This window comes from Diplotaxodon limnothrissa, linkage group LG1 (assembly GCF_057381915.1).
Source record: "Diplotaxodon limnothrissa isolate DT_005_m linkage group LG1, D_limnothrissa_male_GT1.1, whole genome shotgun sequence".
Lineage (NCBI taxonomy): Eukaryota > Metazoa > Chordata > Actinopteri > Cichliformes > Cichlidae > Diplotaxodon > Diplotaxodon limnothrissa.
In genome coordinates this window covers 38,260,367-38,277,077 of record NC_140596.1, presented here as the reverse complement: position 1 = coordinate 38,277,077, position 16,711 = coordinate 38,260,367, and the positions used below count along the sequence as shown (strand labels likewise).

At 44.0% G+C, this 16,711-nt stretch overlaps 2 protein-coding genes across 2 annotated transcripts; one reads left to right on the top strand and one right to left on the bottom strand.

The window, feature by feature from the left end:
• Window positions 1-857: 857 nt before the first annotated feature.
• Window positions 858-9,221, bottom strand: tubgcp4 (tubulin gamma complex component 4). The gene is made up of 18 exons (XM_085358191.1): window positions 9,144-9,221; window positions 6,455-6,583; window positions 6,236-6,358; window positions 6,109-6,162; window positions 5,978-6,034; window positions 5,611-5,690; window positions 4,419-4,620; window positions 4,177-4,342; window positions 3,965-4,089; window positions 3,818-3,868; window positions 3,629-3,734; window positions 3,226-3,333; window positions 2,156-2,300; window positions 1,892-2,069; window positions 1,469-1,603; window positions 1,263-1,379; window positions 1,045-1,184; window positions 858-932 (listed from the first exon to the last, which is right to left on the bottom strand). Exons 1-18 carry the CDS (start codon window positions 9,219-9,221, stop codon window positions 926-928), a joined length of 2,001 nt encoding a protein of 666 aa, XP_085214317.1. The 3' UTR covers window positions 858-925.
• Window positions 9,222-10,876: 1,655 nt separating this feature from the next.
• On the top strand, window positions 10,877-14,924 carry cdkn2aip (CDKN2A interacting protein). The gene is made up of 4 exons (XM_085358180.1): window positions 10,877-10,903; window positions 11,306-11,555; window positions 11,643-11,767; window positions 13,010-14,924. The coding sequence occupies exons 1-4, from the start codon at window positions 10,885-10,887 to the stop codon at window positions 13,597-13,599; spliced, it is 984 nt and encodes a 327-aa protein (XP_085214306.1). The 5' UTR covers window positions 10,877-10,884; the 3' UTR covers window positions 13,600-14,924.
• Window positions 14,925-16,711: the final 1,787 nt, after the last annotated feature.

The window sequence follows — 16,711 nt, the reverse complement described above, 5'->3', positions numbered from 1 at the left end:
CATGCTTCTGCTGTATATAACTTGATCCTGTCCGTTTTTATGAGATAATAAATTGTGACCCTTGTTTCATTTTAATGCATTGATGTTTATTTTCTCCACACAAAATGGTACACGCAACAAGCCGTTAATATTTACAGTTTATACAAGAGTCAAAGGGAGGATTCACCCACGTTACATCCAGCAGTGCTTCTATGAGCTCTGCCTCCATGATCCAGCGTAGTTCGATGACAGGCTGCACATTGAATCCATGTCTGTGCTTTAGGCCAAGCTAAACATAAAGATTAGCATCCTACACTGGCAGCTGCCAGTGTAGGATGCTAATCTGTCAATTAGAATAGATGCATAGCAAAGTGTCGCCATGGCTACACGCATTTACAGAGATCTGATGGTTTAAAAAGCACTCGTTTTTTTTATTTTTGACAACTGTCTTACCCGTCTGTTCAGGGCTACCTACTGCTTTCACAAATAGGACCTTGCTTGCTCAGATATATGGTATGTGGTCATTTCAAATCCAGAAACCAGGTGATGTCACAATCTCATCTTTTACATCAATTCTACAGTTTTATCAAACAAAGATCAGACTGTTCTCCACGATCTCATTGACAAAGGGAACAAACAGACTTTTCCTTTGGTTGTTTGGGCCACACTGAACTACTTCCACTCAAGTTAAGACTTTCTCTTACATGTAAATGTCTTTTTTTGATGCAGTGAGCTCTACAAAAACAGCGACGTTCATTTTTCTTGCTTCTCATGTTAACTTCAGAGCAGTTTGATCATCTCTGCATGTAAAACAAACCCAAACTATCTGCTCAGTTCAGTATTACTACAGTGAAAGTGATCATTGTAATTTGGCTGTTCAAAGATTCGGTGGAGAACACTGATGGGAGTCTCTTCTGCAGGTTAAATAACTTCCTGTGCGCTCTTCTTAAACACTGAAAAAAGCAGGAAGTATATATTTTAGATTAACTGTGGTACATGATGACCGTCTGTTGAATTTTTCTGCACCTGGACATGCGCTATAGATGACGATCACACTGGTCCTACCTGCCCAGTGTGCCTCCAGCTTGGGTGTAGTATTTGTTGTAGTCCAGTCGCAGCAACAGCTGAGCCAGATCAGAGTTTATCTGATGGTTCCTAACACTCGACAGAATTTTGAACAGGAGGGATGACTGGCGTCTGAAGCCCTGAAATTTGACAGAGTTGGCATTACAAAAATCTCTTTACAGTTTCAGACAGAGGGAAAAAAGGTGTGTATTCGCTACCTTGACTAGCAGATCGAGCTGAGCGGTTCCCCTGTCGTCCAGTGAAACCACAGTCTGACTGACCAGAGAGCAGAAGTTATGGCACAGCTCGAGGATCTCGTTGAGGCAGTGAAACACCTGAAAGTGAGAGTAGGTGAGCAGAGCGGCCTCAGGTAAGGAGGGTGAAATGTAGCAGCTGAGCATCATTTCTGTTTGGCGTCTCATACCGGCTTCAGGAGGATGAAGGACTGGGCCAGCAGGTTACTGAGGAAATGATCGTGGGCCAGTCGGATGCTCTCAAAGTCTCTGGTGGAGTTGATCTGCTGAAGCAGCTGAGAGAACTGAGACTCCAGCACATCCACCTGCAGTTTAAATAATTCAAACAGCACGTGATTCTTTTTTCCTTGAATTATTATTCCTATGATGGTTTTTAACATCAGCTTGAGTTGGAATGGAGACTGATTGCATCAGACTTGGAAATGTCATTTAATTTAGCCACAAGTCAATTTTTAAGTAGGATATGGGAGAACTGGTTAAATCTCTCAGACCCTGAGCTGGAAAGTCTTTGATGGCACCTAAAACCTTTTGCAAAAGTCATTAAATGATAATCTTGTGCGCTGGTAGTTTCAAATTCTTGGCTGCATTGTTACCTGCAAATAATACTGCAAGTTGTCGATCAAGAAGGCCATGTGGTTGCGTAGCCTCCACTTCACAGCGTCCGTCTGGCTGGACTTCAGGTGTTTCCTCTGCATCTGCAGAGCCCAGCAGTGCTGCAGCTGTGACTGCACCCGCCTCACGCTCAGCAGGTACCTGAACACAACATTGTACCTGACCACACACACGAGGAGAGGACGGTGACTGGATGCACTGGGACTAAACACATCAAAGCTGCAGTAAGGGGTGAAAACACGCACTTCTCCAGCACAGCAGGAGTGAAGAGGATGTGCAGCGGCCACTGGACCTTGTAGGTGAGACCGAGGGCTGCCCAGCCTGTGGGAGGAACCTCGCGAGGGGAAGTGTCTTGTGGAGGAGTGGCTCCTTCTCTGGGGAGTGACGCATCTGAGAAAGCAGGCACAGTAACTAACCATCAGCTCGAGATAACAGGTGTAAGTACACCAGGTGAATACTGTCTGTAAGAGTGTGTGTGGGGGAGGGTTTAAAACCTGAAGTCTGCAGTTTATGGTGTGGCGAAACACACATCTGATATGTAGCGTTTGATTTAAGTGCTTCATAAATAAATAAATACTTGTTTGTATGTAGATTAGTCCTGTTAACAGTCTCTTAACACTGACTCTGATATTTAAAATAAAATAAATGACTAATTGTTCCTTTTACATGCTTTTATACTGGAATGACTAACAGCTCTCTCTCAGCCTATATGAACTTACATTTAGGGATGACTGTGATTAATGATAAATATGACATGTTGACGGTTTGAATGTAGGTATCTAAAAGGAACCTCTCCTATTTTAATCAAAGTTCTCCAAACCTCGTCTTCACACTGGCCTCAATCACAACATAAGAATGTTGTATCTGAAATGCATCTGCAGGGCAGGATGCTGGTTTTCCCTTTGTGGGAATGTTTTAGCCCCAACAGCTGGGATATCGAACCTTCAGTGAAGCGAGAACTTTGTACTTCTGTGTTTCATTCACTCTGTGATCCACGTTTCTGTTTATTCTGCTATGACTTCAAAAATAGGCCAAAATATACACGTTGTCCTGTACACCATAAGGGTATCTGACATCTGATCAGTAAACACAGTAGCTGTGTCACAGTATAAATTCTTTGTATTAACTGTAATAAAACACTGGACAGATGATGCAGCTGTAGACATACAGCTTTAACCTGATGACAAAGCATGAAGGCTTCATTTGGAAAAAACAGTTTCGGCCAGCAGAGGGCGCCACCCGCCACAGGCCGAGTTTTACGACATCAGGAGTGGGGCTCCTAAACAAAGGTTGCACTGTGACCCAGTGAGCCCACCTTTGCCGTCTTTGCCCTGGTAGTCCACGGTGAGGTGCAGCAGAGGCAGGAGGTTGTCATCGTCCAGCAGCACCTTATGAGCTGCCTGCTGGAAGGCTACGTTTACATCTGTGCAAAAGAAATTACATGATATGACGCTGCAAGAGCTTTGACCTTGAGTGTGCTTTTACCTTAATGCTGCTTTATGAGCAGAGACACAGAACCTGCACACATTTCAAGTCATGTGTCTGTTTCTTGCAAATGTTTTGTTTTATCATTAAGATTTTTCTTCTTTTTTTTTTGGCATGCAGCACGGCACGAAAGACGTGAACACATCATGACAAACAGCTGCATACTGTGTTTAACTGTGTAACTTACCTGTGAACAAATAAGCAGAGAGGGGAAGCTGTTTGAGAATATTTACCGTGCTCGGTGACAGCCGTCGGAGGAGTCTTCAGCATGTGCTGCGCCAGGTCAATAAAAACCTGGTAGAGCTCTCCGCGACCCAGGAGGTAGAAGTCCTTAATGATCTGGGAACAAAGAAAACACAAACATCAGCACGGTTCATTTCACGCTGATTTATGATGCAGAACCAAGGGCGATGAGGACAAACCTTGAGCTGCTCAAGCAGATCTGCCTCTTCCACCATTAGAGTCCAGAGGTGCTGCAAATCAGTAAGACAGCATGAGGGCTTTGTAAAAGCAGCTCGCTAGTTTTCCTTCTTTAATGCTAAAAATGATGCTGTCCCTGATGAGCTCACCTCTGCCACTGTGCTCCTTATGCGATCGATCAAATTCTCAAAATCCACCAGGCTGAAAAGCGTCTGCTGTTTGAGTCGATGCAGCTCAGCAGCAAACATGTCTTCCTGGTGTTTCAGTATAGAGCCTGAAAATACAAAGGAAACATGTTGGGTTGTTCCACACAAAAAGAAGAGGTCACACTCCAATAGGTTACAACAGAAGCTCCCAGTACCAGCTGTGGATGGGCTGTGGTTGTGGTTTTCAAACATCTGGACAGATTCTCCCACAAAGAGGATTTTCTCGGCCACTCGGATGGGGATGTAAGAAGGCAGCATCTCTGTGCGCAGGGAGAACTGCTGCAGAGATGGAGCCAGCATGTTCTCCTCCTCGATGAGCCTCTGCACAACAGCGCACACCGACATTAAAAGACACTCGCAGTTCAGCGCTGGATGCACGTCCGTGCGTGCCACTCACCAGGTCCTGTAATTCTCGGAGCTGCTTCCCGCTCAAGCCTCCGAGTCCCAGGTCTTCTTCTTCCTCCTCTTGGTTGGCAGCAGCTCCTCCAGCACTGGGACCCTGCTTCACAAAAAACTCCTCGCTTTGGTCCAGCAGCAGCCCGTGCAGCATCCAAGCTGCCAGCTGCTTGTACATCACACCGTGGCACACGGCCAAAATCCTGCACATTCAAAAAAACAAAAGGATAGCTGATATCAGTGTTCAATGATAAGAAAGTATAAACATCCTACTGATTCTATGGCACGTGCTGTCATGCAAGACAATGCACATTTATGCACATCCACAAAACGTTATTTTAGAAACAGCAGCAATGGACAACTACACCACGTCCAGTTCTATCCTCACACTGTGTGTTAGTGTTCATCTCTGTGTGTCTTTGGTCTCCCTGAGCCTGCTTCTGCTGCAGGTTTCTTCCTGTTAAAAGGGAGTTTTTCTTTTCCACTGTTGCCAAAGTGCTTGCTCATAGGGGGGTCATATGATTGTCAGAGTTTCTCTACCTTACAGTATAAAGCACCTGAGGCGTTGGTGCTATATAAATACAACTAAATTTGACTGAGAAAGAGAAGAATGTGCAGACAGCAGCCACGCCTTAAAGTGTAACATGTTTAGTGTACGTGAGGACATGATTCACAGAATCCTGCTAAACAAACCCGAAGCTGGTGATTGAGACCATAAAGTAACCAGTGAAGTGTTTATGAAGCTGATCCAAAGCACTTCTGCTTCAGCTTTCAGGAACTTGAATCTGTCTTTAACATCAGCTCTACTGTTGCACACATGAACCTTCAAAACGAACGATTATTAGAGGAAGTACTGAACTCACTGTAGAAAACCCTTCAAAGCGTGGCACCATAATACAATCAACACCACAATGACAACTAGGCATTAAAAACAGTCCACAGGTTAATGAAGTTCACGTGCTTTGTCCTTTGTAGTTTGGAGCGGTGACAAACTCTCACATGAATAAGCAATCAAAGCACGGGTCGAGGTCACGAGGAATGAGCATCAATGAATTTGAATAGCTCGCTGGGATAAATGAGTTTATGTTTAGCTCATGAAGGAAACACCGACACAGGGTTACACACAGTCTCTGTGGCAGGATAACGTATGTATTTTTACACCAACGCTAAAACTGTGATAAACATAGACTTACTTTTCCAAGGCCATGCGTACCGGAGGTAGCCCCCCACAGCTGTGCTTGTACACCGTCTCCAGGATCTGGCAGCCGTGGATCTAATTCAGCAGACACAAGAGGTATTTACAACACGCCAGGCCCTCCTGATGCATTACAGAGCATCTCACTGTACGGTGACCAAGCGCTCATCTGAAGGTCCATTTTCATGACGATAACAACACATTTATCTATTCTATTATGGTCCATATACCATAGGAAACATGCTGGTATGCTACATTACTAAACAGAGAGAGAAGAGTATTCATTTCTTGGACTTTCAGTGAACAGATGCTGGAGAAGTGCTGCTGTCTCTCCTTTATTCAGTAATGATGTGTCTCTGCTTTACCTTCTGTGACTTTATCGTCTCGACCACCACCATCACAGATGGAAACAGCAACTGGAACTAAACAAACACAAACCAAGTCAGCATTAGATTTTAGTTAAGAAGAAAATCTTCATGTGTTTTTTAGTCTTTACCTGATCAAGCTTGTAGTTAACATGGGATATCGTCAGATGTGGATCTCCGAGGAACTGAAACAAACAAGAGAGTGAAATGAGCCTCGTCTCACACGCGGTGCTGTTCTTGGCTCTTTCCTGACTTTACCTCTTGTTCGAGGTCCAGCAGGGCCTGCCTGTAGGGCTGCAGCATGGAGTCCAGCCCCGTGCAGAAAGCCCGCAGGTAAATCCCATGAAGCCCGGTCTGGCTGGGCTGGCTGCTGTGATGCTCCTGCACAGCAGGGACGTATTACTGAACAATGAGACTGTGTCTAAGACGCAGTCAAAAAGAAAAAAAATCATCACGTATAAATGTTTTAGGACTCACTTGTGGATGAACATGTCCCGTGTGTTGTTCTATAAACTCTGTAAAGCGTATATAATCTGAGCCCAGTTTACAGAGTCTGTTGAGGACACTGGTCTCACTGGGGTGAAGGAAGGGCAGGTCCTGGGACACCTGAAGGTGACGTAAAAACAAGTTATGTGTGCCTAAGAAATGCATAAAAGTTAGAATGATGGATTACACCAACGCGCCTCCTTTCCTCTGATTTCAGTCACTATTAATACTGTAAAATGCAACAGTTTCATCCAGACGAGGCTAAATCAGTAAATCGCTTCTCCTTTGTCCTTTAAATGACTAAATAAAGTTGAATCAGAATCAGAGAAACTTTATTTATTGCAGGGCGTTGTCATAGTAACCTACAACAAAGCAATCTTAAAAATAAAGTGCTGATAAAGAGATAAATATATAACCATTTAACATAAAATATAACACTGATACTTCATTTTATGTATGTCTCTTGCTAGTTCTGACGTGATGCATTTTCATGGTGTGTTTTACTGTTACCGTCATTCCTGCTGTTCTGAGCTCGTAGTTCCCATGGGTTGCCTGTACATACATTATACAGTCTCTGACCATATTTCAGATAAGTGTGCACTACCCCAACATTACACATGAACAATGACAAATAAACAAAATCAATGTACTTCTTTTTAGCAGAACTGAGCCATGACATCATTACTTGCACTATTTTAACCATTTCACATGTCTGCAGTGAAAACGTTCAGTTGTTGTGACTCAGCACACTGTATGTGCACAGGTCTTACATGTGCAGTGAAGATGACATCATGACATAATCTGCAACTGGTGCGTCGTTCGAGTTTCCTGAAGTGGCTGAAAGTGTTCACTACAGAGTTGCTAGTATTCGATTATTTACTGGATGCTGTGTTTTTGTAATGAGGGCAGCAGAATGCTGCACAGCCTGGCACCGTCACATCAGACCTGTGTGCAGCTTGCATGATGTTTGCATGCATTCCCAATACAGTCAGGCACACATGCAGCCTGGCTGAACACTGTGACTGGGAGCAGTTGCCTCCCTGTGTTACCCCTAATGATTATCTTTGAAACTTGTCTAATAAATTAATTATACACTGAATATTTCAGCCACAACTCACTACCTGGGTTTTTCTTATCAGAGACCCCAGGTACTCTGATAATATGTATCTATATATGAATCTCCAAAAGCTGTTCATCTGGACGTTTTCAGTGGGAGAAACGTTTCGTCACCATCCAGGTGACGTCTTCAGTCTCAGCTGACTGCAGGTTTCAATCTTATAAACAGTACATTTGCATAATGACTGAAACCAGCCCACTGAAGGAACAATGGGTTGGGAGGTCAGTTCCTTCATCATGACTATGCAAATTCTCATGACCATTGATCAACAACCACTGATCAATAACCATGAGTACCACTCAGAGAGAGTTGGGGAATGGCTGCAATCACAGCATTGTAAGATGGCGAAACGCGGTTATCCTAATTGGGCTTTTATCAAGTCAGCAAAGATGCAGAGAAGAGAAGATCAGACACCAGCGAGGGAGGATAAGAAAGACAGACACAACAACATCCCCTATGTAGCCGGAGCATCAGAGAAACTCAGGAGAGTTTTCTCCAAGTACGACATCCCAGATTACTTCAGACCCAGCAACACGCTCAGACCCAAACTGGTTCACCCGAAAGACAAAACTCCTAAACATAAATTTAATAATGTAGTGTATGATGCCAGACCTCTACATTGGAGAGACCAAACAGCCACTTCATAAGCGCATGGCACAACATAGAAGAGCCACCTCCACGGGACAAGACTCAGCTGTTCATCTGCATCTGAAGGTCAATGGTCACTCTTTCAAGGCCGCCAATGTTCATATTTTGGACAGAGAGGATAGATGGTTTGAAAGGAGTGAAAGAAGCCATTTATGTCCACTGTGAGCGACCATCTTTGAGCAAAGGCGGGGTTTACGACACCAACTGTCTGCCATCTATAATCCAGTTTTGAGATCTTTCCCAGACACCTTAACGCCCACTCACATCCTGGGCCATCTGACCTCAGGAAATCACATGATAGGGTGGGGCCAGGTTTCACAATGAGCTCACCCGAAACCCTGGCTGATTGTGACCTTGGCTCGTGTGATTAGGTAGAGGATCACCAGGGGGTCCTTTGTCCCTCTCGGAGGAAACTCCCACAGGGCTTTAATCTGGGACTCTCCACCATTTGACCTTAGAACTGAAGAAGCTTTTCTGATGAGAGGTGAAACGTCTTCAAGCAACTTAAAGAAGTCCAGACGCTTTTCTTTCCAAGCTCTTTAGACTACGATGACCTGGATGACTGAGGACCTTCACAGACATTCAACAGGTCCTCTTGAATATGTTTACATGCCAAAATGCATCGATTTGCAGTAATGTGATTGGCTGATACTCGCGTAAACGAACAGGGGTACCTAATAAAGAGGCAGGTGAGTGACGTTTCATCTTGCAGTATTTAAACCTGCCAATTGTCTCGTTCAGTAACTATCCTAGCAAAAATGTATATCCTTAATATAGTGCTACCAAAGCTAATAATTTAGCTCATGCATAATTAAATTGTAATACATTGCCAAGCTTTGACTTGTAACCACATGCATATTAGCTAACATCTGGGCGAAGTTATCGTATCGGAGAACTGCAGTGTTTCCGTGTTACCTGTAAACCGGTTCGTTTGTTCCATGTAAAAATCGTCCCCGGGTATCCGCTCAGCGCCAGTAAGAGCTCGTGAATCATGTCAATTAAACTTAAAGTGTCTGAAATTGAAATGTAGCGGAGAGATTCCCATTCAGCCACCAAAACAAACCGCCGCCGGAGCCGTCGCAGATTTGTTACGTGAGCGCGAAAAGTAGTGATGGGACGTTCTGTATCGAGGCTTCGGAGCGTGTGTCGAGTAATGGAGGGGGCGTTTCCGCGATGCGTGTATCGAGGCTTGCTTCATTTATGGGAGGAGCTGAAAATGATGACGTCCGAAGCCTCGCTGCCCGGCTGTACCACGTGACTGGTTCATGAAGTGGTTCGAACTTTGCCGCGAGATATGACAGCGATATAAACCCCTCAGACTTCATTCAAAAATGTGGGTGTTTGATGGAGAGTTGCGGTTAGTGAGAGTTTGGAGACCGTTTGGAGGTTTATGAGAGTGAGGAAAGTCAGGAGAGAATGGAGCCAGCTAAGAAGAGGAGGATGTCCTCCCCTGTGTGGGAACATTTTGATCTTATTCCTCCCAACAAGGTATGTAAATTTCTACAGAAGATGTATTTTGATGATACTGATGGTGCAATACAATTTATGTTGAGCTGTCTTGACTTTTGTACAAGGTGAAGTGTTTGCTATGTGCCAGGGAGCTGGGATATAACAACAACAACACCTCATCCATGCTTAGGCACTACAGAGCTTTGCATGAGTATAAGGGGAACACCGATTGTGGAGCAAGACCAGGTGAGCCATCAAATGCAATGATAATATAGGATGCAGTAATGTTACTAAATGATATAACAATATTATACAACTGTTATAAGTTACGTGTGTGATATTTATATTTGTGCTTTATCTTTATTGTCTTTCCTCAGGAGAACAATCTCAAATAGATGAAGACCTGGTCAGCATGGTGATTGAGGACTCCCAGCCATTTAGCATTGTGGAGGACAAAGGATTCAAAAGATTTGTTAAATCATTAAATCCTAGCTATGTTCTCCCCACTAAAAAGGTCATAAAAGCAGTGAAAATTTAGTTTTTACAGAATAAAATGTGAACAGGCAGGACTGACGCCTCAGTGTGTAGCTGTCCATACCTCAACGTTACAAAAGCACAACCACTGTCCACACCCCAACCACACCTCACCTCACAGTAAATGATCATTTCCATTTCAAGCATTTCCAAATAATCATTTTCCATACTGCCACTATAAATATACACAGTATACTGCCATCACTACAATATACATGTTTTACACGCTCCTTTTGTTGTTGACATTTACAGGCTGTGTGCAAAATGCCACACTCTTCAAATTCATGCCAGCTATTATTTTTACGTCCAGTAGGTGTCCTGCTAGAGCAAATGAAGCTTCATGAAGCTTCGCGTTGGGGTGAACCAATTGGATGAAAAGCTTCAGTGCTTCATGGGGCTTCATCTGCCCATCACTAGCGAAAAGCATCACGGGAAGAGTGCTGCCGGAGCAGGAGACAGTACTCCTCGGTAGTGGAGTAGTCAGGCTTGCGATGTTATTTGTTTTTAAAATCGACAAGAGCTTTTAGCAACTCCAAGCGTGCTTTGTTTGGATTTCAATGAGCTCTGTGATATACACAAGCCAGCTCATGGGAATTGTAGTTTTTTTTCCTGTGCACTAAGATATCGTCGCGAGTCTGGCGTCATCATTCGGCCATGTAACTAGCTGAAACGCATGCAACGGAGAGCGTTTGGTATGTCGTAGTTACTGTATAAAATACAAACTTTATATTTCCTGTGCAAGCAACGGCAACCCCGTTACTCTCGTTTATGTCTGTGTTTTTGCTGTTAGCGTGTCTTCTGCTGTAGCTAATGTTATTCCACTAGCCGTATGTCCTAACGTTAGTTCGTGGAGTCGGTTTGTTGGGTCCACTCTGGTATATTTACTAGTTGACACAACAAACGTTAGGCTGCTCTCAGGCAAGTCAGCAGGAAAACACCAGCGGTTTAAAACTAGTAGGGCCACCGCCATTTTACGTCATCTTGTTGAGTTTAAGTGGCGTGATTCACGCTAGCACTGCTAACCGCTAACAAATAAATAAGCTGCTGCTAGTTTTCTGTTGTTCTTCTAACCGTAAAACCGTGTCTGAATGCAGGGATGGCGGGGGAGAGTGGCGGAGAGGACGTGGTTGCAGAGTACCTGGGCCAGAATCCGCAGCTGGCCCAATGGGTGGAAACATTCAGAAGCTACTGTGAAAGCAACAAGCAGTGGGTCGCTCGGAGAGAGTTCATCCTTAGGAACATGGAGGCTTTCCCGACAGTGAAGCCAGGAGTCTCCAGCAGCAGCCTGGACAGGCTGCTCTCTTTGTCCATGGTCTGGGCTAATCACGTTTTCCTGGGCTGCAGGTAGGACACGCTGATGAAGCAGAATGACAAAGCTGTGGATGCTCTCCGCTAAAACAAGAGTTCATTGTTACCTTTTAAATCCCTCAGCTATCCACAGGCTGTAATGGACAAGATCAAAGAGATGGGAGAAGGGATAAAAGTCCAAGATCCTCCTGTTCACAAAACAACAAAAGATGAATTCACTGCCAGAGGAAAGAGGAGCGCATCAGCTGGTAAGCAGTGCACATGTTTAACATTTCATCTTCACAGGTTAACTACATGTTATTTAATGGGGTCCAGGTTTTTCTGCTGCTGCTTGGTAACGACAGAAAATCATAATTAATTGATTTCGGCTACTCATTAATGCAAGACACAATCATGCATTTGTTGCACTTAGAAGGCAGCTGTTAATGATCCTCCTCAAAGGTTGCCTTTTGTAACCTTGGCATAATAGTTACTTCCTGTTGACCACAGGCTCCATCCATCCTCAGGGATCGAGCTGAGTTTTAGCCAAATTTGACCCCTGTAGAGAAATGGGGACACTCGATGACAAAACAAATGAATGCAGAAGAATATTTCTTTTATGCAGATTACCTAATCATTAGGAGCCCAAATAATAATTGAAATATAATGCAAATAATTGCAAAGCTGAGTGTTTGGCCTGCAGTCTCATACTTCTACCTTCTGTGGAATATTCAGGGTGATACATACATAGAAAACCAATGGTGACAGGTGACATTAACACACCTGTACAGATGATGTCATCAAAAACAGCCGTAAAGATAATATTCTACAGCCATGTTGATTTGGCTGTAGTTGTGTATATTATTTAAAAGCCCCGTTAACAATGCTTAAATGCTTATCGTGCATTGTGATTGCATTGGATTCAAATACTATTAGTGACTTCACGCTCTGAATTTCCACTGGAACATCGCCGCAGGTCAGATTCCCAACTCAGAAAGTCGGAGCAGCCGACCAAGCCTGACTCAACAATCCATGATGGCGGCTGTGAATGCAAACAGCAGTAAATCTGTAATACTTTAAATCTGGATTGTGTCTGTTGTGTGTTTGTGACTAAGCCGCAGACAGAGCAGGGAGCAGCATCTACCACAAACGGGCTGCAGGGTGTTTAAGTGCAAAAAACAAACACTGCATGCTAAGAAGCAAAAGAGATCCTGTCACACGTGTGACCACGGACATATATGAACACAGAGTAACATTTACATTAGTTTCATTCCCCATGATAACAGCTTAAGGTTACCTTGGACGGCCTTTACAAGTGATGTGACTTCAATCCAAGAATAGATTTGACAGTTTTCTGTAGCTCGTTACAACAAATCCATTCACTGCTGTTCTCTGTTGCTGTGAGGTTTCAGTGTGTTTTCTCCACACCCACACCTGAGGCTCCGTTTCCTCATTAAATGCAGATCCCTGTGCAGTGAACGTTTTCCTGCCTGCTGTGTCGTCTTTTGCAGAGCTTGAGGATGACACCTGCGTGAAAAGAGCCAAGGCTGGGCCTAATGAGCTCGACAGCAGACCTACGCTCAGGACGGCGGCGCGGCCTGCGAGTCAGAAGCTGGGACCACCTCCACAGGCTCCAGCTGAGCACCAGCCCTTCTTCAACCGCCTGTACAAGGCTGTGGCGTGGAAGCTGGTGTCGGCCGGGGGCTTTGGGCCCAACTTGGACCATTTTGAAATCCTTCGCAGCTGCGTGGAGTCGTGCAAGCAAACCCTGACGTGCGTGTTTGTGCCGCTTAAGGACATCACGGGCCTCCCCGCAGGACGCACACAGAAGGAAGGCCACGTGTGTGAAATTCGCTGTCAGACTGTTTTCATGGGCACAGGATATGGGCGCGACGAGGCCGCTGCCAGAGCCATGGCTTCCAAAGAAGCCCTTAAAGTATTTCAGGGGCGGAAAGTCACTGTAAAGATCTGTCGGCGGAGGTACAAAGGAAAAGACGTGGATGATCTGATGCTGTTGGATGAACAGCCCCGCAGTCAGGGCTTTCCTCCTGCTCTCAGCTACCCTTTTCAGGACGAGCAGCTGGAAGACGGTTCATCGTAGAAGCTTTGACTGGGCGGAGCTACTGAAGGTGTTCGCGCCTGTGTCGGGACCAGACTGTTATGCAGCTGACCATCGTAGCTAATCCCAGAGAATATTAGGTAACTTGGAGCATTAACTGTCATGGTGCATTTCACACAATACCTTCATTTCTAAATAATCTTACCTGGTACCTGATATTTTCAGCCATTATCTGAGTTGTAAAGACAGCAAACAGCGAACCAAAGTGTGGAGTGGGCGCCTGTGGCACTGGTTAAAAGCAGCCACCAATGAGCAAAACTGCAATATTACACCGTTTGACTGTTTAAGCAGTTTGGCCAGTAGCTCGTCCCCACTTCCTGTGTCACAGCTTTTTATTTGCTGATTTCATGACTGTAACACAGGAGTACATGAGGTGTTATTTGATTGGTAGGGATCGAGTTTTTTAGGTTCCAACTTACAAGCAAAGTGAGTCACACGGTCTCAACAATAACAGCTTCAATAACCTGTCAGGGTAACGATTCTCTTCTAAACATGATGTTCCTTACTGAGAATATTAAAAACATCAGACTGTGGCGCACCAGTCCACATTTAGTTTACTTTTTTCTTGTTTCAGTGATAAATGTCAGTCTTTTCCTTTAATTGTACTTGTGAAGGGTTGCAATGACATTGTTCTGTCGTGAGCTGCACTTAAAGAGGGGGACCTCTCATGCTCATTCCCATCTCTGTAACATAATTCACAATCATTCTTCCTTGTTTTCAGCCCCTCCCCCTGTCTGAAACCAGCTGATTCAGCTCCTTTCCCTCTCAGTCAGCTGTATTCTAATTGGCTGCCTGTCATGAACAGCAGTATGATCAGTGTGCTGTAAGCCACGCCTGCTCTCGCTGATGTCATACAGAGCCAAGAGGAGAAAAACTGGCAGCTTTTGGCTCACACCTGTTACTTGCACATTCCCTGGTTTTTCTAAACACTGGTTTTATTGTTAATATGAGCGTCGCCCACTGTAACAGTACATGTGATATCATATTAGGCTGCACCTTATTGAATTGATCACATTATTCTTAATTTTTTGATTAGCTTGGAGAAACAGTGCGTTGATTATGTCTTAGTTGAGATAAACTTCTGAAATCCTGGTTACAGTCATGGTTACTGGTTTGCAGTTCTTCATGGAACTGGCATCCCCAGGCTTAAGTGATTTAAAAACATGTCCACACAGACTTAACTAAAGATTGTTTGTTTTATTATTATTCAGACAGAAACTGAGGGAGACTCTGCCAACTACAGTACCTGTTTGACTGTAAATGCTACTGCTTTTCTTTGATATTATTATTAATAAGTTGATGTTAAAAAAGAGAAAGTTTGAAGTATTTGGTTGTTAATATGAAGAATGTGCGTTTGGACACGCGTGTGTGTTTCTGATGTGTTTGAGGGTAACGTGCTGCCGTAACGTGTTTGTTTCTTTCTTGCAGTCTCGGTTGAAATTGAACAGGGTTGCGTTAAATTGTGAGTATCTGTACTGTTCCATGTACGTTTACACCAGTGCTCCTGTTTCTATATAATTTTTAAATAAACCAAATTGAAACTAAGCTAAGTGTGTTTTGTGTGAGCGCCAGAGCTCGAGGGGCGATCGTTACGCTCTCTTAAACCTAATGATCTCATTTCACTTTGAGGATTTCTGAACAGAAATCTGGACTCCACGAGCGACTCGGGTCACGTATTTCCTCTCGATAACGTTAATTAGCTCAAGTTCATCCACAGCTGCACTTCCTGACTCAGTGGCTCATTAGAGATCGTAAAGCGATCGCGGCTGAGGAGCCGTCAGTGATTTGAGTAACATTCATGCTCCACCTCCTCCCACAGCTGAAATTAACTTATTGTTTATATAAGCAGGCTTCGGGCCTGTTCGACACAGCTGAGTGAACTGCATTCACATGACTGGGCTCTTATTTATTTTCCACTGGACACAGGCCACGATTCGCTCGGGTTTATGGTCGAAACAGGAAAATGATCAGTGGAAAATGGGCGCGTCACATTTGCATGGCCTATTCAAAAAGGTCCTAAATATTTGTTTCTGTAGAAACATAAAAAACCAAACACAAAAATGCACATTACTGGATTCAAAGTGCATCAATGAATCTTCTGTACAACTTTAATTTGGTTCATTTTACAGTCGGTCCCAGGATTCGCCACTAGAGGGCAGCAGTGTTTGAACTATTTCTGACTCCACGTGTGTCGTTCATGCATCAAAACACGTTTATATTACTGTCAGTTTAAGAATAGTGTCCAACAGGAAGGGTCATTAAACTTGTTAAAAATATTTAACCTCCTAAGACTCTTTCTTTTTAATTTCTCTTTGCTATTTGGGCTGATTGGGACCTGATGAATGTACAAACAAAGAATTACCAGATTTGTTTGTTTTTTGTTTTTTTTAACATGATTTTTGTGTCTGAGAAAAATGAGATCCAAATATGAGGACATTTATTTTAAATTTCGATAGAACAGTGTCGGTATAACGTCCTCGTTAGTGGATATCAGGCCATTGTAGAGCACAATTTTGTATTGCGGTCTAAATAACCCAAAATGTGATGTCCACATATGTGGACGCCCGGTCCTAAAGCACGTCATCTTTAATTTCTAAAAGAAAATCTGGCTCGTTTTGCAGGTGGTGGCCACAGATCATCGCTCTCTCCTCACTGACTAATTCTTGTCTAGTTTTGCTTCTACAACCTGTTCATGTTTCACATGTATTCAAGCACCTCCAGCGTTACATGGAGGTTTGCTGTGTGTCGGGTCCCACTCTTGCCAGAGTGCGACGGAGAAAGGATCAGACAAAAAAGAGCCGGTGCAGCAGCGCTGGTATCTGCTCCTTTGAGTGAGGATAAATGTAAGAGCCATACAAGAGGACCTCCAGTGGACTTCTCTTGTGCATATTTCTGACCAAACTAAGACTCCATGAGCGTGGCACATACCAGTTCTGGCATTCTCTGGAAAATACCCACTGAGTTGCAATGCACTGAAAGTGTACAACCTGATACAACCTCAAATATATTTCTGTCAGCATACAAAAACATGGTGCAAGTGCTGCCAAACCAGGAAGTGAAGCTACCACCAGCCCAGTCGCAGTGCTGGCCACTC